Here is a 24,003-nt window from a genome sequence, read left to right as displayed (position 1 = left end):
AAAGGCAGAGTGGGATCTTCAGCAGAGAGGTGACTAGACAGGATGGAGCACCAGGGAGTCCCAACAGCTGCAGAAATCTCTACCGTAAAAGTAGTAATAGCTGCAAAACTAGAGGTACAAAAAAATCTGTACCCTTAGTATGGTCTTAAAGGCAAAGTCTGAGTCAGACCTCCTTGTAAGGAGGCACTGGGCTGGAAGAGACCTGACTGGTGGGGTGGGAAGCAGGGAAGAAAAGCACAAAACCCAGGGAAATGAAAGGGGTAATAGATGGGACCTGGCCAGCAAGCAAGGCCATCCTTCACAGCTTCATGCCCTCCTGGGAGCAGAGGGCTGTGTCTCATCATTGCAATTTGGGGTTCTTGACAAAGTCATACCCCTCATCCTTATCTTCCAGGCCTGTTATTTGTGCCTTATTCCACTTGTCCCCAACAATAGGCAAATTTGATGCAGGAAGATTTGTTGCAGCAGGGGAGAAAAACAGGACTGCCTCTTGTCCTCCAGTTTCCCACTTGGAGGAAACAGACACGTTCCTGCATCCCACCCTGCTCTCAAGGAGGCTGAGCCCCAAACTGCCACCAGACACCCTGAATGTGAACAAAGCAGGACCCCCTCAGCCCCCCCACAGGGCGGAACATGACCACCAGAAATGCGGGATCAGCTTGGGACCAGAGGGATGCTGCCAGTCAGGGCAGGGATGCCCAGAGTCACACCAACCACCCACAGCTCAGACTCAGGCAGTCTGATGTGGCCTTGGCTCTGTCCCACATTTCCACAGAGACCCCTGCCCCAGGTGCTCTCTGGAGACAATCCCTGCTCTCTGATGAGACCCTCTCTCTCTCCCCCCCTGCTTCCCTCCCCCCCCCCCCCCCATTTCCAAAGGGGTCCATTGCACCACAGTCTGACTCCAGCTCAAGGGAGCTCTCCAGCCCTCCCCCCCCCAGAGGAACAGTCCTGGAGAAGGGGGGGGTACCCAGCATGGCTCCCCCAACCCTAGCTACAGCCACAGGCATCAACAATCATGTCAGGGATGTCAGTCTTGACAATGTTGCTATTGCGATCGAAGTAGAGGACAGAGAGTGACCGGCGTCGCGTTGGCACGCAGCAGGAGTGCCCTGACGCCTGGATGTTGTTAGCTTTGACGAGGTTGAAGACAGCTGTGTGGAAAGAAGAGGCCATCCCAGGGCTGCCTGCCACATGTAGAGGGCACTGGCCCACACAGTAGTTTATCTGGTAGCCCTCAGGCTTAATGATCCAGTCGTTCCAACCGATGTCGCGGAAATCCACGTAGTAGTCCTTGCGGCAGCAGAGGTTGGAGTTCTGGCTGCAGCGGAGGCTGCGCTTGGCCACGTGGTGTCCTGGCTCCCGCACCTTTGCCTCAGCCACCAAGAAGGGCTGGTGGGACCAGCTGGCATTGACTATTGCCATGATATCACCCCCATCCCCGTGGCTTTCCAGTTCCAGCCGCAGGGTTCTGTGCTCTCCCCTAAAGAAACTCTGCAGGGCAGGCATGAGGGTGAAGGCACGCCAGCCGCTGCCCGTAGCACTCAGTCGCCTCTCGCTCAGCAACGTGCGATTGCCCCCTACCAAATCACCTTCCCCACCAGCGAGGAAGATTCTCAGGGTGAGGCTGGCTACCAGGTCTCGGGGAACTCGAAGGTAGAGCCAAAGCTGAGCCTGCAGGATGTGAACGTCCTGGTCTTGTGTACGGCTGAACTGGAACTGCAGCCCCAAGCCAGAGGGAGACGTGGCCTCTGAGGGGAGAAAGGGATGAGGAGGTGAATGCTGCAGGATGCTAGGGAAGGTAAGGCTGCACTACCACCCTGCACACCAAGGCCAATCTCTTTCAGCTTCTTCTCAGGAAAGACCTACAACGTTCCCTCCCTCCACAGGGCCCTCTGTCTGTCCCCCTCCCTTCATTGGGAAGGCTACCCAGGGGGGTGGTAGTGTTGGAATGAGGGACTGTCCCACAGTACCTAACAGAACGAGCACAGAAGGGGACAGAGGGCACCTGCTCTCACCTGGCCCTTCTGGCCCTTTCCCTTGGCTGCACAGTGCAAGGCTGGGAAGTGTTTCCAGCCCCCCGCCCCCCAGCCCTGAGCTTGTCCTTGCAGCTCCCAAGTCCAACTACTGGAAGTCCCAGGCACCCTGGCCTGCCCCCATCTTTCAAGAAGCACTGCGCTGCAGCACTTCACCTGTAGGGTCCCAAGCAGCCAATGCAGGAGCAAAAGAGGGGCCATCTCTCCTTCTCCCAGGCTGAGCCTTCCTGCATCAGAAGCACTGGGAGGCCACCAGTGCACAGCAAGTGCATTAACTGACAATTTAATCCCAGCCCGCACAGCTCCAGGCACCCTCATCCCACTGCGAGGAGGCAGATGGCCAGGACCCCAGCCCCCTGCCGGTGCTGCAGCACCCCGAGGTTCAGGGGGCTGCACCTCCTTGCGGGTGCCCACCAGCCCAGGGGCCGGCCGGGCAGGGGCTCGCCCAGGGTCTCCCGCGGTCTGGCACCGGGTGCGACCCGGCTCGTCGGGAACTGCAGCCCTCGGGGGCCGCGGGGGCGACCGCGGGGGGTCGCGCCCGGCTGCCCGCGGGCCCCGCGCACCCACCTGGCTCCGCGAAGCTGATGATCTCGTAGCCCTGCTCGTCGTCGTCGGGGCCCCGGCGGGCACCGCCCGCCTGCAGCCGCCGCAAGGCGCGGGCCACAGCGGCGCGGGGCACGGCGTGGGCGAGCCTCGGTCGCTCGCGGAGCCGCAGCTTCTCCAGCAGCTGCCGCTTGGCCGCCTCCTCCAGCAGCCGCCGCTCCGCGCCCGCCGCGCACGACGGGCAGCGCGGCTCCGCCGCCGCGCACAGCACCGCCGCCAGCAGCAGCCACGGGCCCGCGCCTCGCGCCGCCATCCGCACCGACGGGACGGACCGGGCCGGCACCACGAGTGGCGCGGCGCGGCCCGCCCGCTTTGGGCACCTGCGGCCGGGGGCGGGCCCGGCGCCCCCCCCGCCATTGGCCGGCTCACCTGCCTGTCCCGTCCCGTCGGGCCGTGGCCGGGGCGGGGGATTACCGGGATTAGCCCCCCCCCCTCCCCACCCCGCCCCGCGGCGGGTGGCGGACGGCGCCCCGCTGTCCCGGGGGAAGGGGCTCCGCGAGCAGCGGGGCACTGTCGCCCGTGCCCTGTCCTCCCCCACTCCGTGCGAGGCCGTCGGGTACCCGTGGGAGCGGCGCCCCGGCCCGGCCCGGCCCGGGCCTCGAGTGGGGCCGAGCACCTGCCTCCGGCCCCGGCCTGGGCTGCGCCGCGCCCACGGAGGGCACCGCGGGGGCTGGACGCGAGTCGGGGGGGGACACACGGCCGAGGGGGGGTGCCTGGGGGGCTTTGTATGGGCGTGCACGAATAGTGGTACATGCAGAGGCGTGTGCCCGAGGTGCTTGCACGCACGTGTACAGGTGGGCTCTGCCTGCCTGCAGCTCACCCTCGCATCGGCTCAGGGGTGCAGAGGGACCCGGCCAGGCACCCCCGCAGGGGCTGAGCTCCTCTGCCTGGTCCAAAACCTGCAGGAAGTAAGGGCTGGGGCAAATCCTGGCCGGGTGGAGGAGCACCGATGCCAGAGCAGCCTGCCGGATGGATCCTGGCCTCACCTGCCCGTGGAGCCTACAGAGCTGTCCCCACAGCCTGTGCATTGCCCCCCTGGCACCCCCTTAGCCACCCTAGCAGTCCCGTTTATTGCTGACAGAGAACAGAGCGGGGATCAGGAGCAGTTCCCTGGATGACCCCTGCAGCTCCCTGGGGACTGTTCACATCTGTGAGCTTTTGTCACTCGTACCATGTGATGAGTTTGGGGGTCTGAGCCTATCCTTTGGACTGCCTGGTCCAGCGTCGCTCCAGGACAGAGCTGGGCAGGGCCAACAAGAGTGTATACTACGCCACCTCCTCCCCGCAAATTAAAATGCATATTTGTATGTACTGAGGGCTCACGAGATGGCAGCCAGTGCCACATCAATCTGAAGATGTTCTTCGGATTCTTAGCCCCAGATGCTGTGCTTAGAGCAGGGCACACAGCCTGAGCCAGGTCAGGGTCCTGTAGAAATCTCTCAGAAGTGGTGCAAGGTGCCATGTTGTTGGGGGAATGGGAGAGCCCAGCGCTCTTGTGCCAGAGCAGGGAACCCACAGAGTGCAGTGGGAAACATGAAGCCCAGCCAGCCCTTCAGGCACGTCCTCTGCCCACCGTGCCATGCAGCACTGACTCCAAGGTCTTGATCACACAGAGGCCCTGCTTCTGGCCAAGCACAGAGGTGACGTGTAAACAGTGGGCTGTCTGGGAAAAAGCACCCACCGGAGATGATGCAACCATAGTGCAAGGGGCAAAGTTCTCAGCTGGCTGGGCCTGCTGGCAGCTCCCAGAATAGCCCTGGAATGTCAACAGGGAGGAAAGAGTGGGCACAGCCTGGCCTGGGAGCCCAGCTCCCACAGGGCCTGTGAGCCCCGGCTGGAGCAGCGCAGAGGCAGCACTGCCTGGGCACCAGCAGAACTGAGCAGATGGCACTTTCATCCAGGCACAGGTGCACTGTGCATGCTCGCCCTTACTTGCACAGATGCTCAGTGGTACATACACATCGCACACTCTCTTGCAAACACATGTTCAGTCCCCCATCCCAAATATTTGGATACATGCTCCATTTGTGGACATGCTCACACGTGCATTCCCCTGCCTTTTATTTCACGTTCCCATACTGGAAGTGGTATGTTTCCTTCCTGGTGCTCAGGGCAGGTTAAATTCCCCACAGGGCAGGGCTGCTCCTGCCTTCAACCCATGGAGGGAACCAGGTACCTCCGCCTGACACTCTCCCCACATGCAGCAAGCTGGAGGGAGTCCCAAGCTGCATCACTGAGTGGCACTGGCCCAGGTGCCAGGCCAGGGGGGTCGTTAAAACCTCTGTGTCACCACCACCTCCCAGCAGCCACATGGCAGCTTCACACATGCAGGAAAGGGAAACTGAGGCACGATGCCATGCTGAACCCCTCCTTCCCTGCAAGATCCACAGAGCCAGTATCAGGCCTGTGGCACAGCATGAAACAGGAGGCAAAGAGTTGTGGCAAAAAGGGTGAATTACTCTAACCCACCATCCTTTCCAGGCTGGGGAGCAGGGTCTCCCCAAAGGGATTAATCCCTTCAAACCTGCCAGGATCCCTCTGCACTGGCCAGCACCCCACAGCTGCTGCTGCCACGAACCCCCATTTCACCTCCAGCTTAGCAAGAGCATCTGATCTGCCTGCACCCTCACACTGCAGCTGCATGCCCCCCCCCCCCCCCCCGCGCACTCTGGCCCACCAGATCTAGGCCAGGGGTCAGCGTGGAGCTGTGAGTGGTTCTTGCACCCGTTGCATAAGTGTGTTGTTGATTAAGCAGTTCCCAGAAAGCAAAGCCCAGGGACCAGCCTGACCAAAATAGCCCCCCCCAGGGTCCCCCCCAGGCCCAGCACTTGCGGCACACATGGCTTCTGGGCCTCCGACCTCGTGTCCGGTGGGGCAAGCGTGGCACCTGACGACCTGACCTAGAGGTGCCAACGGACTGGGTTAAGCAGGCACCTGCCCCAAGAGCTCATGCACCAGCACCTGAGCACGGCTCCTGCCAGAACACCCATTTCTGCGCAGGTCTGCAACCGATGTCAGCCAAGGAAGTGCCAAAGCCAGCTGTGACCCTCGCCCAGGGGGGCCATGACATAGGCCAGGCTCTGGCACCAGAAAGCTTCCTCCCCACGGGCCCCTATTCCCTGGAACAAGCACTGGAGGCCGCAGACCGGAGGAGTACCCAGGCTGGGGGCTCGGTGGAATAGCCAACGGGGCCGGTGGCGCAGCAAGCACCAGAGCGGGCACCGAAGGCTTCCACAGGGGCAGTGCCATGGGGGCAGCCCGTGCCCCCTGGGCCGAGGGGCCAGCACGGAGAGGGAGGCCGGGGCAAGGACCGGTGGAGGGCTAGAGGCGCTGGGCTGGCGGGGACGGGCGGGCCCGGGGTCCAGCCGTGGGAAGGGAACGAGGCCAGGGCTCACGGCCAGGGAAGGCAGGTCGGCGGCCCTGCAGCGGGCCGGGCTGCTTCCCCCCGGCGCCCGCCAAGGGAAGAGGGGCGAGGGAGCGGCCTGTCCCGGTCCCCCCCCCCGCGGCCAGCCCCGGCCCGCCGCCGCTGCCGCCCCGGCCCGGCGCTTCCCCGAGCCGCCGCACTTCTGGCGGCCCGCGGGCGCCGCCCGGCGGCGCGGGGGTAAAGCCGCTCCCGGTCCCGCGGGCTCCGCCCGGGGCCGCCCGGCTCCGCCGCGGGGCCGGGGCCGGCGGGCGCCCGGGGCGATGAGCGCCGGCGGCCCCGCGAGTTCCCCTCGCACGGGCGCTCAGCGGCGGCAGCGGCCGCGGGGGGACCGGCACCTCGCACCAGCCGAGCCGAAGACGCCCGGCGCGGACGACCGGGTAGCCTCCGAGCCGGGGGGCTGCTGGCTGGAAGCTGCCCGTGAGACTGAAAATTAAAAATTAACCCTTTTCGAGGCAACACCGGGGGCTTTCAGGAATTCCCACCCCTCCCCTGAGAGCCAAGCCCTGCCAAGGGACACCCTGGCACACCGCGCTTGGACCTTTGCTTCGGGGTCTGTTGATACTGGCAAAGGCTCCTTCCAGGAGCCACCGGCAGCAGCTGCACATCCCTGTCCTCTCCCGGAGCGGAGGCCGAGGGGACAGCACCTCGTGCAGCCCTGCGTTCCCCTCTGTGTCAGATCTGGCACAGCCCGAGTGCTGGGTCAATGTTGTCTGCGTGGCATCTCCCGTGCTGGGCCAGGCTGGGGGGGCTGCGGGGCGGGCTCCCTGCCAGACTTGCTGGTCCCAGCGGGACCAGTGCCGCAGTATCTTACGGCAGCTGGGCACGCCTGCCTGAGACACCCCTTCCAAAGCCCCCTGAGCGAACGGGGGACCCCAGCAGAAGGGCAGTGTCACAGCAGGGGGAGAGGGGACACCAATGTGAACACCGCCCTCATCCCCTCTCTTTTCCCACCAGCAAAGGAGTGGATGCCCAGCAGGACGTAGCACCCTGCTGCTTTCAGGTTTCCTGTTCTGCTCCCTGAAGAGCCTGACTTGGTACTCTGCTATCACACTTAAACCAAGGTTGCTTTCGCTGATGAGGGAGAAGACTTGCAAAATAAGCCAGGGCTGTGGTGAAGCCCACATAGTCACTTTTCCACATGCAGCTTGTTAGGGCTATAAATACACAGCTCCTGCCTGGGCCACCGTCTGTGGGGGCTGAGCGGGTCCTTGTGTGTGCTGGGGGCCCCTGCCTGCCATGGGCCCCTGCCCCGTGCCAGCCCCATGGCAGGCAGGGAGGGGGCTGTGCCTGGCTCCAGGGGATCACCCCTTGGTGTTCCCCAGGTGGGAGTACCACCGTGGGATTCCTGAACCTTGGTCACACTTGCCCCATGCTGCAAGTGGGGAAGGGGCTGTAGGCTGTACCCAGGCATCCTGTTTGCCGTGGGAGCGGAACAAGCCACATGTGTGGAGAGGAGGGCCTGTGTTGCGGGACCCTGGACCCTGCTTATCTCAGGAACCTCTGACCTGAAGGCACCAGAAAAGGCACGTTTTCAGGTAGTTGGCAAACCCCCAGGACAATGTGTTCTGCCCTGATCTCAAGCTGCCAGGGACAGGGAGGGTCCTCAAAGACCGGGACCCCTCTTGGGGGAGCTGCTGCTAACCCAGGCACCCCAAATCAGCAGGACCTTCATGTCCATTGGGATGCAGCTGCCCTGTGGGGCTTGGGCTGGCCGTACCACAGCCCAGGCGACAGAAGGCAACACGGTGACAACTCATAGGTCCAGGGAGCTCTGGACTGGGAGATGCCCCCCATCCCTGAGGGGGGGTGCAGTGTCCCTGCAGGGCTGGTGGGCAGAGCCTGCTGTATGTCCTGTGGTGTCCAGAGAGCGCATGTGCAGCCCAGCAAAGGGCAGAGCTGGGGTTTGGGGAACAGGTAGCGAGAGGGGGCTGTTTCAGGCAAGGTACCCCTGCCGTGCAGGGGCTGTGGAGCCAGCCCCACTCTGCTCTGACCCCCGCGGGGAGCAGGGGAAGTGCCTGGCAGGAGTGCTGCAGGGCCAAGAAGGGGAACTGGGGGCATCCTAGCCCTGCTCGAGGGCTTGTGGCACCTACAGATGCCTCAGCTTAGGGTCTTGGGCTTGAGCTGAGGCTTCTATAGGGCCACAGGGCCCAGCCAACAGCTCCTCTGCGCCTTCATTTGGCCCCTTTCTGCCCATGCCTGCTGCAGCCTAGAGAGCTCAGCACTGGCCCCAGGAAAGCTGTTTGTTCAATAAATACAGACAGTGAAAAGAGGCTTTGGAAAAAGAAGGGAAAAAACCAGAAAAAAACAAACACCAAACCCTCTTTGAGTTTGCGCAAGTGGCCTTGGGTCCCAGACAGTATTGATCCCCGAGTCTTCCACCCTGCCTGTGCACCAGCTGGGTCAGTAGGAACCCTTCAGGTCCGAGTCCTGGAGGCACCAGAGCCTGGAAGACTGGATCTCAGCACGGTGGCTGCTGCGACCTGATGGGGAGATGCAGGTCCCCACTCCAGCAAGGCACAGTAGGAGCACCTGCCTCAGGACACATGCAATGTGGGCAAACACTGTCTCCTGCTAGTGGCTGTTCCATCCCTGCTCAAGGTACCACAGGTCCTCTAGGGCAATGTGCATCCTGGCCCCAATCCAGCCAGAGCTGCTCATGGCTCCGACCACCCTTGCCTGATCCTGGAGTGGGACAGCAGATGTAAAGCTGTCCTTCAAGCCAGATGGGGAGAGGGTCTGACACTACTCCTCTCCCTCTGCCAACACTCTTCCCACCCGGTTCAGCTCTGTCTCCAGCCTCTGGGGTGGGGTTGTCAGTGTTTGCAGGGTGGACCATGGGACTGCAGTCACCCAGCTCCACCCCAGCCAGCTGCATGCATCTTGGGGGGGACTGCCCCAGGAGCTCTCCTTGTGAACCTTCCTCTCCCACCCCCAGGACCCTCTCCCTGCTTTCTCAGCCCTCGCACATGGGGGACACGTGGGAAGCAGTGAGGAAACCCTGACAGGAGATTATGTAATGGGGCTGATGTGTCAGAGCTGCCCTTTGCCCCCAGCTCTCACGGCACTGACATATCCCACTTTGCCAACCAGCCAGGCTGGCAAGGGGCAGCGAAGGGGGCAGCTGCTCCAGGCCGTGGTCCAGTGATGTGCCAAGAGGTTGCTCCCCAGTGAGGGAGCTGGTGTGGGGTTGTAGCCAAGGGTGGGTGACCTGGGCACCCTGGCTTTGGCCGTCTTGCCTGGCAGTCTCTGTCCACTTGAAAAGGGAGAAGAGTTGCTCAGTTTTGTCCTGACTTGGGACAAGAATGGCCAAATACAGATGGTTTTGGTGGAATGGAAAATTTGGCCCAACCAAGGAATGGTGCCTTCCCTGGTGGAAATCACAAGCCCCCTGTGTCTGGGGGCTCCCATACCATGCCCTGGATCTGGTTGAGACAAGTCAGGGGTTCCGCATCCCCCCAGGAAAGGCAGCCAAGCGGCAGAGAGCATGAGAGCCGTGGGGGCCAGCAGCACTGCAGTCTTTGGGCACAGAGCGTCCTGGTGGTGGATGCCCAACCCTGCTGCCTGAGTTTTATAATCAAGTCGATGGTTAGAAGAGGACTGCACATAGCAGAGTGGGTCAGTTCTGTGCCATCTTGGGGTTGTCTGTGCTAGGACACATCCACCACCTTGCACCTTGGGGAGAGGTGGAAGATGTGCTGGCTAATGACAGGGCACATGTATGTGTACACGTACATACATGTGCACACACGACAGCTGGGAGTCTTTTATTGAATACCAGGTAGCTGAGATGCTTGGAGAGGGAGACACCTTCCTCCCACTGGGATCAATTTCCCCTTCCTCACCCGCCTCGACCTCATGTCCAGCTGAGGAGTGGGGCCCCGTGGATGGCCCTCTCCCCTCTGGCCTAGCCATCCCCCAGCATCTTTTCAGCTTCTATCTCCCCCAGCAGCCTGAGGTGGCCGCTGCTGGGACCCGTTACCTGAAGAGCACATGTTCGTGTTGCAGCATGGAGGGCTGCCCCATGGCCTTGGTCTGGGACCAGCAGCAGGGTGAGCCGGGGCTGCCCTGAGCCACCCAGGGAGTTGTGCCCTGCGGAGTCCTGGAGGCGGAAGGACCCTCCTGGTGTCCATCAGGAGCCGGTCTCGCGGGCCATGGCTCATGGGCAGAGAGGAATCCACGGGCAGATCTGAAGGGGGAAAAGAGCCGTGTGGGAGGTGAAGGAAGAGAGGACTTGCAGATTCAGCATCGCCCTTGATGCTTCAACCTCAGGAGGAGAAAGCACCTTGGCAGGGTTCCCATCTCTCAGCAGCTCGCCGGGTCTCGCACTGCCAGGGACGGGCTGGGAGGAGGGCAGCCCTGCACAGCACAGGTCCTGCCCTCCTGCCTCCTCAGGCAGCTGGTCAGGTACAACCGCAGGCATCGACAATCATGTCGGGGATGTCGGTCTTGACGATGTTGCTGTCCCGGTCATAGTAGAGCAGAGAGAGGGGGCGACGCTGTGTGGGCACGCAGCAGGAGTCCACAGCTGCGTTCGCGTTGTTGGCTTTGATGAGGTTGAGGACGGCCGTGTGGAAGGAGGCAGCGAGACCAGGGATGCCAGCCATGTGTAGGGGGCAGAGCCCTGCGCAGTAGTTCATGTGATATCCCTCCGGCTGGATGATCCAGTCCTCCCAGCCGATCTCCTTGAAGTCCACAAAGAATTCCTGGCGGCAGCACATCTGAGAGTCCCCACTGCAATCAATGCCGCGCCGCTGGACCCGGTGGGGCGTCCTGGCCCGAGCCTGGGCTGCCACAAATGGCCAGTGGGAATCACCGTGGCCAGCCAGGAGGGGAGACCCCCAGTCCTCTGCCACCTCCAGCTCCACAGTGAGCCTCTGGCTCCCTTGGCCAAAGAGGCTCTGGACAGCTCGGCCCACGTCCAGTGTGGCCCAACCAGCCCTCTGCACCTCCAGCTGTGTCTCGCTGGCCACGGTCATGTTCAGCCCCGTCTGGTCTGGCTGCAAGAGTCTGACGGTGACAGGATGCATCCCGGGGCCGGGGACTGCCCAAAACAGGTAGAGGGTGGCTTGCAGGATTTCAGTGCTCCCAGCCAGCTCCCGGGTGAAGCGGAAATGCAGGTGAACGCTGCGGGAGGTGGAGGACCCTGTGCACAGAACCGAAAGCGGAGTCAGGAGGTGAAGGGAGGAGGTGGAGGGCTCCTCCGGCCGGGGGCCACCGAGTCAGAGCAAATGTGATGTATATCCAAACCAGGGAGCAGGGTGCAGTACATACAGGCATCGAGCGGCCCCCACTTTCCTGCACCGCTGCTGCTCCTCCTTCTTATGCCGCTCTAAAGCAGCAGCATCTGGGCCCTGTGCTGAATGCAGCGACCTGGCTTGGTTCCACCTCCTGTGGCCTGATATCCCCCTTGTCAGTGAAGCTGCTGGAGGGTTTTGGAGCGGGTCATATGGCTGCGTAAACCAGCCTTGGATTTAAGGCAGTCACACTGATTTGCACCTCCAGGATTACCTCTGCTTTCCATGGCTGGAACCATCACCTGACATCGCTCCAGCATGTCCCACCCTTGCTGCTGCTGAGGCTGCAGAGCTGCCTCTCCTCCTTGCGAAGGAAGGGCTGATGGGGACCACGAGAGCAGCACTGGCCTCCTTGGCACAGCTCTGCCCGTGAGGACACAACCCCCCTCCTCTGTGGTCTGGCACAGCACAGCAGGGCGAGAGACTGGGCTCAGGCCCGTGGCTCACGCCGGCTCTTCCGCTTCCAGCAGACACTCCACCAAGCCAGGAGACAACTCCCCATTGTCCTCATGTATGGGAACACAGTGTACTGTGGAGGAGCATTGTTCCCAGAGGTCTTCAAGGACACGGCAAACCCTCGCTATCCCACAGCAGCCATGCAAACCACTTAAAGGCGTGCAAGGGGAGTATGTGCCCCCCACACCTCACCAAGCAGCAGTTTGGGCTGGGCAGAGTGACGGTGCAGAAGGATGTTCTGCAGGATGGGGCGGTGATTCTGCTTCTTTCCAAAGGCGGCTGCATTTGCCTGGGAGAAGTGGGGGGTGCCAGACCTTGTTTATCCAGTGATACTTGTCAGGACCCCTGAGCACCTTTTGCGGAGCTCTCTCCTCCCAGGAACACAGCTGATTCTGGAGTGAAATGTGGCAGCCCACCACTTTGGGTAGGAAGTGGAGACGCAGCTGAGTGCAGGGAGCAGATGGGCTTTAGAGACCTAAGCCCACGCACTGCAAGCTGATGGGGAGTCTAGGCTTAAAATCATGTTTTGAAAAACATGGCCATCTGACCCCTCCACCTCTAGCACAAGTGGGGAGGGTTCAACAGAAATGGACAACAAATTCACATGATACGGCAGTCCATCTTTGCTCCTGCACCCACCCCCTTGCCCCCACATGTAATACATAAATGAGAGGGGCCCCAGAGCCTCAGTAGTGCTTCCCCTGTCCATGGCGAGGGGCGGCCAGTTGGGGTAAGCTCAGGACATGGACGCAAGGGTTCTGGATACGGAACCTCTCATTGCCAGTCCTTCCAGCAGCAGTGTGTCCACTGGCCTGGTGCGTAGCCTGGCACTGCTTGCAGGAGCGCAATGCCCCTGTGCAGAGCTTTTGAAATGCCTGTGCAGAGGAGGAAACCTCTCACCACCTTCCCACAGGCAAGACCTTCCTTCCCTCTGTGCTGCCCCCCACCTCAGGGCCCATCCCACCATGCCCATGGGATGCAGGATCTGTACAGACCTGATTCGGCAAAACTCAAGATCTCGTATTCCTGCAGGCCTATCCCAGGACGCAGGTGTGGGATGCTGCCGTCACGGGGCATCCCGGGGGAGACGGCCGTGTCCATGCGCTGCGCACGCATCCTGCGGAGAGCGGTCAGCAGGGCCCCCCTGGACGTGGGCTGAGTGATGTTGGGCCTGTCTGGCAAGCGGAGTTTGGAGAGGATGCTCTGCTTTGCCAGCGCGATGAGGACGTCCCGCTGCGTGGTGGGGGCCAGGGCTGCCAGCCCGCAGGCTGGGCACCACGCTCCCTTGGGAGCCGCCATCCTCAGAAGGCTCAGGAGCAGGAAAGCCACGGTGGCTGTCATCTCCAGTGCCAGGAGGTGACAGCTTGGGGGTCTTGGCAAACAGTGATCCTCCAACTGCCTGATAAGCCAAAGTCAAATCGGGACAGCAGCGCTGGGGCTGGGAGAGCAGAGCGTGGCAGCAGGACAGCAGCGCCGGACTCCGCAGGAGCAGAGAGTGAGGAAGGGCTCGTTCTCCTGACGTGGCCACAAATATTGGCTGATCCCGGGCAAGATAAACGCCCCTGTGATCCCGCAGGAGCCTCTCCTGGGCACGGGGCAGCAGCGGCACAGCTTGCCCCGGGTTAAGGTGGACCCGGGCGGATGGCGCTCCTTGCTCGGGGTGGGGGGGGTGGGGGGGGCTCGGCCCGGGGCTGCCCGCTCGGCAGAGGCTGCCCGGGGGCTGGGGCTCGGCCCCGGGCAACCCGCTCCGGCCAAGGGAGGCCACCCCGGTCCCACCCCGCTGCCCACTCCAGGGGTGGGGGCCCAGGCAGACGGCGGGGGTCCCCGCGTACGGCGTGAGTCCCCGGGGTGACGGGGAGCGCCCAGGGCCCCGCCATGGTGCGGGGCGGTGCGGGGCCCCCCCGGGAGATGGGGAATCCCCGGGGGGCGGGGGCGGCCCCCCCCCCCCCGGACGGAGCCGGTAACCCACGCGCTGCGCGCTGGAGGGCGGGGCCACAGGGGTTGGAGACTGGCGCCGCGGCCCCGCCCCCGCCCCATGAAGGCGGTGCCGCGGTCCGGCTCCGCCCCCAAGCGGCGGTAGCGTCTCTGCTCCCCGCTGCGCCCTCCACCGCGCCGGGGGGCGCTGCTGCGTCCCGCCAGCCTTCCACGGCGCCGCGTCCGGGCGGTTGCTACGACAACGGGCAGCACGGCGGGCGCGGTATGGTGACGCGACGCGCACGGGGCAGTGACGCAGCGCGCACGCCCGCCGGGGGAGGGGCCCGCCGCTTCTTCCCCCCCCCTCCCCCCCTTTTTTTTTTCTGTTTCTTTCCCCTTTTCTCCCCGTTCCGGCCATCCCGGTCCCCCCCCCCCATCCCCCCCCCCCCTCCCCGTCCTGTCCCCCCGTCCGCCCGCCGTCTCCGTCGCCCCGCCCGGGCGGCCCGCGCTGGCCCAGGCCCGGCCCGGCCCGGGGTGGTGGTGGCGGCGGCGGCGGCGGCCCCGCGGCGCAGGGCCCGGCCCGGCCCGGTAAGTGCTGCGCTGCCGGGGGCGAGGGCCGGGCGCGGTGGTGGGCCGGGGTCGGAGCCCGAGCCCGAGCCGGACTGAGGCGGGGCCGGGCCTGGGGGGACTCGGGGCCGGCGGGGCGGTCGGCGGCGCCCCCGGGGCCGGGCGGGGACGCGCCGCCCGCGGGGAACCCGCCCGCGAGGTCTTCCCCGCGCCCCGTTGCTTCCCCCGTCCCTGCGGGGGGGGCCGCGGTCCCGGCTCTGGCGTGTCCCCTGGGTTCCTGCCGCCCCCCCCCCCACCCCCGCCGCGGGTCGGTGGGGCGCGCCCGGAGGCGGCGTCCGACTCCCGGGCTGCCGCTCTCGGTGGAGCGCTCGGCGGCGGTGTCCGGCTGGGTCTCCGCCATCTCCAGGCGTTGCTGGCCGCCGGGGCTTGGGAGGCTCGCTGTGGTGTCGGTGCGGGGAGGGGTTTGCAGCGGGCCGGTTGCCTCGGCAAGTTCGCGGAGCACATGGTGGCTGGGTGTTCCCCTGCCCCGTGCATCTCTGGCTGGCGCGGATACGAGGGGCATCCCTGCGCGATCTGGAAGTGCCTGAGCTTGCTGTGGCTGCCTCGTTCCCCAGCTTTCTGTGTGCGGTGCAGTGCTCGCAAGAGGCTAAGGAGGAAGGGGAGCAACAGGTGGGAGAGGAGGCCTCACCTCCTTGATGGCCAGGCATCCATTCTAGCGCCTGGGAAGTGCAGTAAGGCTTTCTGGTATCCTTACAGACAACGTCTTTGCTTTGAAACGCTTTCCTGGAAACGTATGGGACTTCTGGGGCCCTTCTGGGTGTAACAACAGGAGTGAAAATGCTGGAGGGTTAGTTGTCTTCTGGCTTGGTTGGAGCGCGTTTAGGAGGGATTTTAGAGGCTCTGTATAGGTCACTAATGGGATACATGCAAGGGTTGTTTTGTTACTTGTTACTCTGTGTTCTCTGCCCTGTGACACATTTAAATCATCACGGGGCTTTTTTGGATACCTGTAGATGTTTGGGCTGTCTGCCTGAGTGTCAAAAGTTGCCTCTGACTCCTGCCAGTGTAGTATTCTAGCAGCAAGTTTCACAGGTAAGTTGATACTACTTAAAGTCTTCCTCTGATCTGTTTTAAATGGTCTGAGAGAGGTTGTCCTTCTGAGCTCCTGATACAGTGTGTAAATAGATGTAGCTGGTGGATTGTTACCTCTTTTCTGTCGCTGGTTGTGTGAATCTTTTTTTAATCCCTTCCCTCATTTCCTTTAGAGTTTGATCTAGATTACCTCCTTCATCGATGGCAACCTTTTCTGCTTTTCAGTCATCGTTCCTTTTAGCCTCTTTGTTTTGAGATGAGCAAGAAAGCTGAGCCCAGGCCTAGGCTGCTGCGCTGGCCTCTGGTTTTATAAAGGGCTTGGTGTTGCTCTGTCTTTCAGAAACTGCTTATAGGAGGGTGTTTGCCTTTCTAAAGGGCACCACAGATCTGGAGGAGTGCTGTGCAAAGGCTGTGCCAGCTCCTTAAATGGTGGGCAAGGTTCTAACCCGTTCTAACTGGCTCATTGAGGGTGATTTGCAGACCCCTATGGTTTTCTGCTGTCTTTGATTATCGATTGTCCCCTAAATGAGCAGCTATTCCAGCTCTTTGTTAGGCCACAGAGAATCTGAACTTGTTGGTAAAGTCCTTATTTGCCTTTCTTCTCTCTAGGGTCTGTACTTGCTTCTGCTATAGCCAGGTCCTTTTGACTTACTCCAACTTATTTGTCCTGCATGGGGTTTGGTGTAAGATCCCTCTTATTTCACTTTGTCCCAGGATATGCTCTTTTCTGCCATGTCTTCACCTGTTCCCCACACATCCTCAGGTTGCCTGTTCACTGTAGTGTGACTGTGCTACATGTTGGTGAGCCTGGCTGACCTGTACTACAGCTACCTTATCTATCAAAAGCAATGAAGAGGCAGTGGTCAGGACATCAGGGCTGGCTGTACAGACCCATTCTAGATGTTGCCTTGAATTTTAATTTGGACATAAGGTTTACATTCTTGCTCTTTTCTGCCCTTCAGCAGTGCTACACACAGTAGCCTTCTGCACTGTGAAGTGTTCCTTGTGAGGCAACTCCCTGCTCATAATAAAAAATTAATAATAAAAAAAATGTGGGAAGGAGTGTCACCAGAATCCTTGCTATTCATTCCTAAACACTTTTACTTGTGACCTCTTGGGGAATTTAAAATTCCCCCACATGGGTTTCTAGTTTTGTGTCTCAGCTAAAATGTTACATGGATGATCATTCCACCTCCCTCACGTTTTTTGTCTGAGATTTGTCTGTGATGGTTTCACATAGTGTAATTGTGCCCAAAAACAGGTGTTGGATTTTTCAGAGGGCTAAATTGATTCTTATACCTGGGAGCTGATTTACCAGCTTGCAGATACTACCAAGCACCCTACTCAGTGCATCGGTCCAATCTGAATGACCTGTTGCTTGTAGGTATCTTCTTAACATAGAGACTGATCAGCTCAGAAATGCATTAGCTTTTCTCCTGAGCACTTAAAGCTAAGCTCAACTGCTTCAACTGCTTTAGGTCTGCCTGTTCTTTGTATACTTTTGTGATGCTTCAGTGTTGACAAAAGATGTCTGGAAAAACAAGGTGTATTTCTAGCCATATATGCTGATAATGCAGCTAGGTGTGCCTTAGTAGTGGGAGTAGTAAGAGAATGAGCTTCACTGCACAGAACACTAAGCAAGGTTCTGGCAGAAGCGCCAAGCTTCCAACTTTCCAGGACAGCTTTATTTTTCTTAGAGCTCAATGATGCCAGTGTAGTTCTGAGTACAGAGAAACCTTGAGTTTGTTATAGCTTCCGCTGCTTTTGCGGCCTCTGTTCATGCAAAGTGATCCATTAGAATCTGAACCACTCTGCTGAAGAGGATTCATATGCGACATGAGCTGGAGATCCAGAGCTGCTGTTAATCCTGTGTGTGTTGCTCAGTAGGTGCAGATTACTGGCTGTCTTCATTGTTGGAGCAAAGTCAAAGCTTAAGAAGTGTAAGGAACCCAAAGGGTTGGCAAAGAGAAGTGCTGGAAAGAAGACTTGGTAAAGGGAGATAACCTGCTTGGGGAGCTGGAAGTATTGCCAAGCTTTGGCGCCTGTTTATCGCCAAACAAAGGATAGGCTGAAGAGTTATGCCCTAACAGTAGGGAAGGGTGGGGGGTAGGGAGAATCTCTTTGGTATGGTGTTGTGGCTGCTTCTTCAAGACCCACGGAACAGCAGAGCAGTCCTTACTTGCCAGCTGTGCGAAGAAGGCTGACTGATGTTACAAAGAACAGATACTGTAGAGGAGAGCACGCTATAGGCCACAGATATCCCAAATCATTGGTGTGCACAAGAGTTGGTTTCCTCTGTCTGCATGGGGAGCAGTGGGAGTGTGTTGTGGGACCTGGTTTGCTCGTCAGAAAGCAGATGAACACATGCTTGTTTACAAATCAAAACAGTGCCCATGCTAATTCTAAATCTCTGTCTTGGTGCTCCTTTTCCTGCTGGCAGCATGCAGAGAAGTTCCACACGTGGCTGGTCTCAGTTTGGTTTTTTGTCACTGGTACTTGTTGAGAATCTTGTCTCATCTCTTGCCTTGGCCTGTTCTCCATCTCCCTTTGAGAATTGGGACCTGGTTCCCTGTGGTTACTTCAAATAGTTCTGATTCCTTATGCTCCGTGCTTTTTTATTTCTACCCTGTTTGCTACCTATAGCCTATTAAGGCTGACTGACGTAACCTCTGGTCCTTCTGCTTGAATTTGTGCTGGAAATTCTTGATTAAATCATACCAGGTATGGTTACCGTAATCTTCTTTCCTGATTAAATGGCAATTCAGTAGTTCACAGGTGATTTGCTGAAATCTTTTTTTTTTTTTTTTTTTTTTTCAAAAGATGTTCTCTTAGGGTCTCACTTCTCCATCCACAGCTCTTTGTATTTTCAATGAGTTGTTAAACATATATTGGTAAAGATTTCCCCTGTTCATTCCTGTTTCTTTGGAATGCAAGGACAGATTGTATCTGCATAAAAAACTTCGGTAACTTATTTCAGTGTGTGTGTGTGTATAAGATTTTGTTTGTTTGTTTGTTTTAATGGAACAAACTAGATGATGAGGAAAGACAGTAGACTGAGTTTCTTCTTCTCTGTCCACCAAGATGGCAAAATGTGATGTTTGATGGCAGCTTCACTGGATAGTAAACGATTACCCCAGAGTCCAGGGATTGCACAAGTGAGGATGGATCTCCACAGGTTGCTTGAAATGATAATGCTTTGCTGGAGACAGCCACCTGGCTTTTGAGGAGCCGGATTAAGACTCCCAAATCAACTCCTGCCAGCTGTGAAGGAGAAACATCACTTGGATATCGTCTGTTCTCTTATCTCTCCCCCTGCTCATGAATGGGGACTGACTGGGGACTCGTGCCATAGAGGTGAGTAGGATATGGAGCCAATTGACCCCTCCATTACCAGGCATTGTGGTTTTTGCTGAGTGGTTCCTAAGGGACAGTTTGAGCTACCTGCATAGCATGAACAAGATGAAACCTGGAGTGATTTAGCAATATTGGACAATGGTTTGTAGCATTGTCCTCTTTGGCTGAGTTTTAGTAGCTTTGTTTGCTTCGACCTTCCTAGGATCAAAACTGAGAAGTTACATTCTATAGTGTAGCTTTATTTTTCTTCATTCAGAGTTATATAATGCTAGTTAGTCAAGTGCTGCTTTGAGCTGCAGCCATCTGACCTGAGGGTCAAGGCTCTAGGCTGGTAGTCCATTCAGCAGAGTGGAATTAAGGGAACTAGTTACTTCTCTCAGATGTCTTCTCAGCTACCTTTATTGTTTGTTGCTGTTTCGGGACAGGATCTGCATCTCCCAGGGTACTAGTCATTGGGCTGGAAGAAGCAGATGCTTCTAAATCTAGCTGTCCAGCTTGCCAGAACATAATGCATCTTACAGCAGACTATGGCCTCTTACATCCTGTGAGTTGCAACATTAGAATTTGTTAGATACCTGTGGATCGTCTCTTGTTGAGATGCTGGAGGAAGCTGGTCTGTTCATGTACCACTCATGTGGTGGTGCTTCTTGGGGTCCCAGACACAATCTGATTTACCCAGGCACCGTGCTTGCATAAAACTAGCTCTCTTTCTGGTTCCAGCGTTACCTAGGGCCTTTCTCATCAGCCTGTTGTGTGGTGTGCAGAACTATGTGCTATGCTGACAGTTGAAATTAATCCCTTAATAGGGCAAATACAGTATTTCTTTCTCTGTCTAAACAGTTGCTCCAGGCTCCCTACAGACTCACTGCTAGGTGAATATTTTAGAATTGGTTATGCTGGGCTTAAGTTTTTGAGTTTTCCTTGGGCTGAGAGCAGCGCCCAGGGGGTTTTGACTGCACTACTCTGCATCACATCTAACTAGAAATGTGATGTAGCTGCTTTGAACAGCATGGTGCTGCCTATGTTTTTTTTGGCTTGTGTGACAAGTATGAGCTAAACCCAGCAAACAGGGTTTAGAGTGGTATATTATATATGTCCAAAGCCGCACTGACTTGACTAATATCAGGTGTTGTGTTATCCCTTGAGTTAAACCATTGCAATGCTGCATGTCTTGTTCTAGTTAAGTAAAAGCTAAGGCCTAGGAGTAAGCTAGCACCTTCTCAAGTAAGATGGGATGTATAAGGAAGCATGTCCTATAGAACTTACCAAACTACACGCAGCCAGTCTCTCTGTGGCTGGGAAACTGTTGCATAAGGACCTGGGATCCTGGGATTCTGCTATTGCCTGGAGTAGTTAGTGTTCGGAGAAGGGGTGGCAGCATTGCTCAGTTTCCTAGAAATTGAAAAAATGTTTGTTCTTGCCTGTCCCTGTTGTTGTTGTCACAGGTCGTCTGTAGCAGGTTTTAAAAGGGGTTGGAGTGAATAAAGGGGCTCAGTCAACTGAATTAAAGGGGAAGGAAACTGCTAGACTGATGGCAAGGAATTGGCTGTGGGAGAAGCAGACCCTCTTGTTCAGTGCTGGCCTGTGGATCAGAGCAGTGGAGAATGTCCACATCAAATCCCTTCTTCCAGCTGTTCTGCAGTACCTCTTGTTCTGTGTGTGATATCCTATCCTCTCGTCAGAGCGCAGATGCATCAAGTTCCCTTTATAGTAGTGATGCCATTTGTGTTGCTAAATTTAAGATTGTGTCAGTGCTGCTATTCTAAAACCCCATTTTCAGGGGGAAGGTGTATAAATCACCCATTTAAGAAAATAATAATAATAATAATAATCTGTCTGTAGGACTGGTCCCAGGCTTAGCTTCATTTCAGTGCTTAAATTCTTTTAGAATCACAGAATGGTTTGGGCTGGAAGGGACCTTTTTAAAGATCATCTCGTCCACCCCCCTGCCATGGGCAGGGACACCTTCACTAGATCAGGTTGCTTAAAGCCCCATCCAACCTGAGTTTGAATGCTTCCAAGGATGTGGCATCCACAGCTTCTCTGGGCAATGTGTTCCAATGTGTCGCCACCCTCGTTGTAAAAAAATTTCTTATATTCAATCTAAATCTGCTCTTAGTTTAAAATCCTTGTCCTGTCACTACAGGCCATGGTAAAAAGTCTTTCTCCGTCTTTCTTATAAGCCCCCGTTAATTATTGAAAGGCCACAATGAGCTTTTCCTGGAGTCTTCTCCTCTCCAGGCTGAACAACCCCAACTCTGTCAGCCTTTCTTCAGCTGTTGTCTTCACCTTCACCACTCTACCCTCCAGTTATTTGTAAATGTGATGTGTGAACCAAAGCTTTCTCTGATTACAGTGGAGTCTGGATTTGCCCCACCATCTTCTAGAGTTCCGATCTATCTATTTTAACTTTTATTTCTTGTCTTCCTTCATATGGTAGATGCTGATGGATGAAGAAAGAATTAGTATATTGGAGAAATGTCAACTATAAGTAATTTTGTCATTGCATTAATTCCTGCCTAGAATCAGGTGGAGGAAGAGAGAGTGCTTTCATGCCAAAATGGGCAGACTTGTATGAAAAGTGTGAAGAATGCATGCATGTAGTCCCAGCACTGATGTTTGCGAATGTATATGTGCATGTATGCAGTGTACTTCATCTCATTATATTGTTTAATAGCGAACTTCAACTAGATCAGTACTCATTTTAAGAACTTGATTATTTTTTTTTTAATTTTTTTTAAGGAGGAGGTGGCTGCCAAAGAAGCTATACGAGCAGGATATGTATCAAAACTTTCAGAACAGGTTTTGGGGCTGCCTTTCCCCCCGCCTCAATCACTCCCCAAGTATAGCAGCTTTTGGTGTTGCTTAGCAAGCTGCTATTTTCTGAGTAATTCAAAGCAGGAAGTCCAGTGTAATGGTGCAGCAAGAGGCAGGAAATGCAGCTTGGCACCTGAGTGCTGAAGACTTTTCAAAGGGCTATTATTTGGCTAAAGATGAACTCTTAATAAAATGATCTTGCCAATATGCTGTGCCTCTGGTACTTCCTCTGCGTGCCTGTGCCAAATTGCATTTCTTGACTTAAATTCTTCACAAATATACTTTTATGACCTGATCCAAAGGCCCCAGCAGAGATTGAAACACACATCAAAATGACTTGATGCCTGTTGAAATTATGATGAACTGCTCACCATGACTGCAGGGACAGAAAACTTCTAACTTGTTCTTCAGCCCCTAAAGCGAATAAAAGGCAGAAGACATTTGTGTCTCTGACATAGCCCTGGCAGGGAAGTGTAATGTTGGGAGGAAATAAGCCCTGTGGGCCAAGTGAATTTAACTTTTACCTTGGTCTGAATCTCTTTTTAGTTATGTATTTTGGAAGTGTCTACAGCTGCAGCTATAGGTGGTGGTGTGTCTTAGAGACTTGGAGGGGTCAGAGAAGTAAGTGGCAATGCTGATTAATGCTGCTGGGGTCTGTGGCAGGGGAAGGCGGCACTTCAACTGATGCTACATTTGCATCTCACTAGCTGAGGATAAAGCATCAGCCTTAAATAGGTAGAATAGTTGGTTTTGGTTTTGGATGCTGTTTCCAGCTTATGTCAATACTGGTTTCTAATAATACCCCATTGTCCTTCTCCTGGTTTCTTTCATCTAAGGATCTCAGTTCCTTAGGAACAGCAGTTGCCCTGGGAATCACTGAGGTGTGAGTAACACTTCCATACTGTTCAGGAGCTTGTAGCATGGCATGGAAGTGACTGGGCTTGAAGAGAGACCAGAGTCCTGACCTTCAATCACCACCTCTGCCTGAATGAACTGTTATCAAGGCTTCCCCTTTCTGGTGCCCAGTATGACTGAAAGGCTGTCTTTGCCTCTCTAGAGGCTTTTTTTACATGACTATTGCTGGCTTTTAAAGTGTAAATTTCTGGAAGTTAATGCTAGCAAAATAGGTACCGCTGTAGAGTGATTAGATTATTGCTGTATGTTTGTGGTTTATTGCAGAGGTGCTGAAAGCCCTGGATATCTAGGTGCTTCATGTTCGGATGCTGTTTGTCTTGATGGACTTCACAGATGGATGCAACATCTCAGCACCTCCAGCTGGTGGTGGCATGGTCTCATCACTCCTGCTAAAGAACGTTGCTCTGGGGAGAAGGCATGGTGGTAGAAAGAAGTTTAAAGCTGATATTTTTTGTGGGATACCTTCCTGTTTGCAATAGAATACAAAAAGAGTGTTGATGACCAGGTAGACTCTGTTTCCAGCAAGCAGCCGGGTTTGTCAGTGCATTCGTCTTTAATTCTAGCTGATCCTTCCCAGCACTTCAGATAAGGTGAAAAAGGGTGTTTGCTATGTCTTTTTTTTTTTTTTTTTAATGCCTGACGGCTTGTTCTGTAGTTTATCTGTGGGATGATTTGGCTGTGAATTAGAGGTAATTAGTGCCAACTATTAACTTCCTCTAGCAAGAAGTTTTGCTTTGTATCTCTGCCCATTAAGATACCCCAGCTCTGAAGACCAAGCATGGTCACTCTATGGAAAACCAGATAAGACACTTACTATCACCCTTATATTCAGCAGTCATCAGGCACTCAAAATACATTTGACTTGCTTAATGTGTGAAAAGCGCTGGCAAAAGAGACACTACTACTCACCCAGTGTTATGGAATTATGCTAGTTACAACATCCCAAACACGCTTGCTTTCCACACCCACTCTGGCACCATTGCAGACACCTGGCCAAGTTCCTGAAAGGTCTTGTAATTTGGTTCATTAATGCCTAGATCCATCAATGATCTGCTGTATATCCTGTTTATTTTTTCTTTCTGGATAACTCCTTTAGGATCACTCAGAAATTAGCTGCCTGGCAACATGAAAGTGCAGATACCTAAATGAACTGCATGCTTTTCAACTGGTTCCATAAACGTAGTCTAAGTAGAGCTGTGGCAACGCAGATCTCTCGTGGAGACTTTAGTGAGAGTCCAGGCTGATACTATGCAGTCTCCCCAAGTAGTAGAGGGAGGTAGCCTCCAATAAGCTCTTGTGTCTGCTGCCCAACTAGCTTTATTAAATCCAAGTTCAACACAAAAGCAGAACAATGTGTGTGTCTATTCCCAGTGCAAGCTTCCCAACAGCTTGGTTTCATGTGACAGGTTGAATTGGTGACTAAATGTAATGTCTTCCTTCTGAATCATGTCACAAGAATTTTACAGCTTGGACCTTCCTGCTTTCCCTTCCTTGTCTGTGAGAAGTAGGTGTGGAGCCATGCTGCTGTCAG

General features: G+C 56.2%; 3 protein-coding genes across 4 annotated transcripts in view; 1 reads left to right on the top strand and 2 right to left on the bottom strand.

Annotated features, from left to right (window-relative positions):
- Nucleotides 1-869: 869 nt before the first annotated feature.
- LOC128152209 (inhibin beta C chain-like) lies at nt 870-2,941 on the bottom strand. The gene is made up of 2 exons (XM_052810311.1): nt 2,604-2,941; nt 870-1,751 (listed from the first exon to the last, which is right to left on the bottom strand). The coding sequence occupies exons 1-2, from the start codon at nt 2,890-2,892 to the stop codon at nt 991-993; spliced, it is 1,050 nt and encodes a 349-aa protein (XP_052666271.1). The 5' UTR covers nt 2,893-2,941; the 3' UTR covers nt 870-990.
- Nucleotides 2,942-9,806: 6,865 nt separating this feature from the next.
- LOC128152196 (inhibin beta C chain-like) lies at nt 9,807-13,733 on the bottom strand. The gene is made up of 2 exons (XM_052810285.1): nt 12,809-13,733; nt 9,807-11,206 (listed from the first exon to the last, which is right to left on the bottom strand). The coding sequence occupies exons 1-2, from the start codon at nt 13,152-13,154 to the stop codon at nt 10,464-10,466; spliced, it is 1,089 nt and encodes a 362-aa protein (XP_052666245.1). The 5' UTR covers nt 13,155-13,733; the 3' UTR covers nt 9,807-10,463.
- A 458-nt stretch (nt 13,734-14,191) lies between these two features.
- R3HDM2 (R3H domain containing 2) overlaps nt 14,192-24,003 on the top strand; it is a 60,325-nt gene continuing 50,513 nt past the window's right edge. The window contains exon 1 of one of the 2 annotated variants that reach the window (XM_052810368.1): nt 14,192-14,315. The gene's annotated coding sequence lies outside the window, so the exon portion shown is untranslated. Of the gene's footprint in view, nt 14,316-18,487; nt 18,741-24,003 lie in introns of those variants that run through there. The other variant, XM_052810370.1, reaches the window with a different exon arrangement.

Source organism: Harpia harpyja, chromosome 15 (assembly GCF_026419915.1).
Source record: "Harpia harpyja isolate bHarHar1 chromosome 15, bHarHar1 primary haplotype, whole genome shotgun sequence".
NCBI lineage: Eukaryota > Metazoa > Chordata > Aves > Accipitriformes > Accipitridae > Harpia > Harpia harpyja.
The sequence above is the reverse complement of the archived record's forward strand: the minus strand, read 5'-3'. Positions and strand labels throughout refer to the sequence as shown.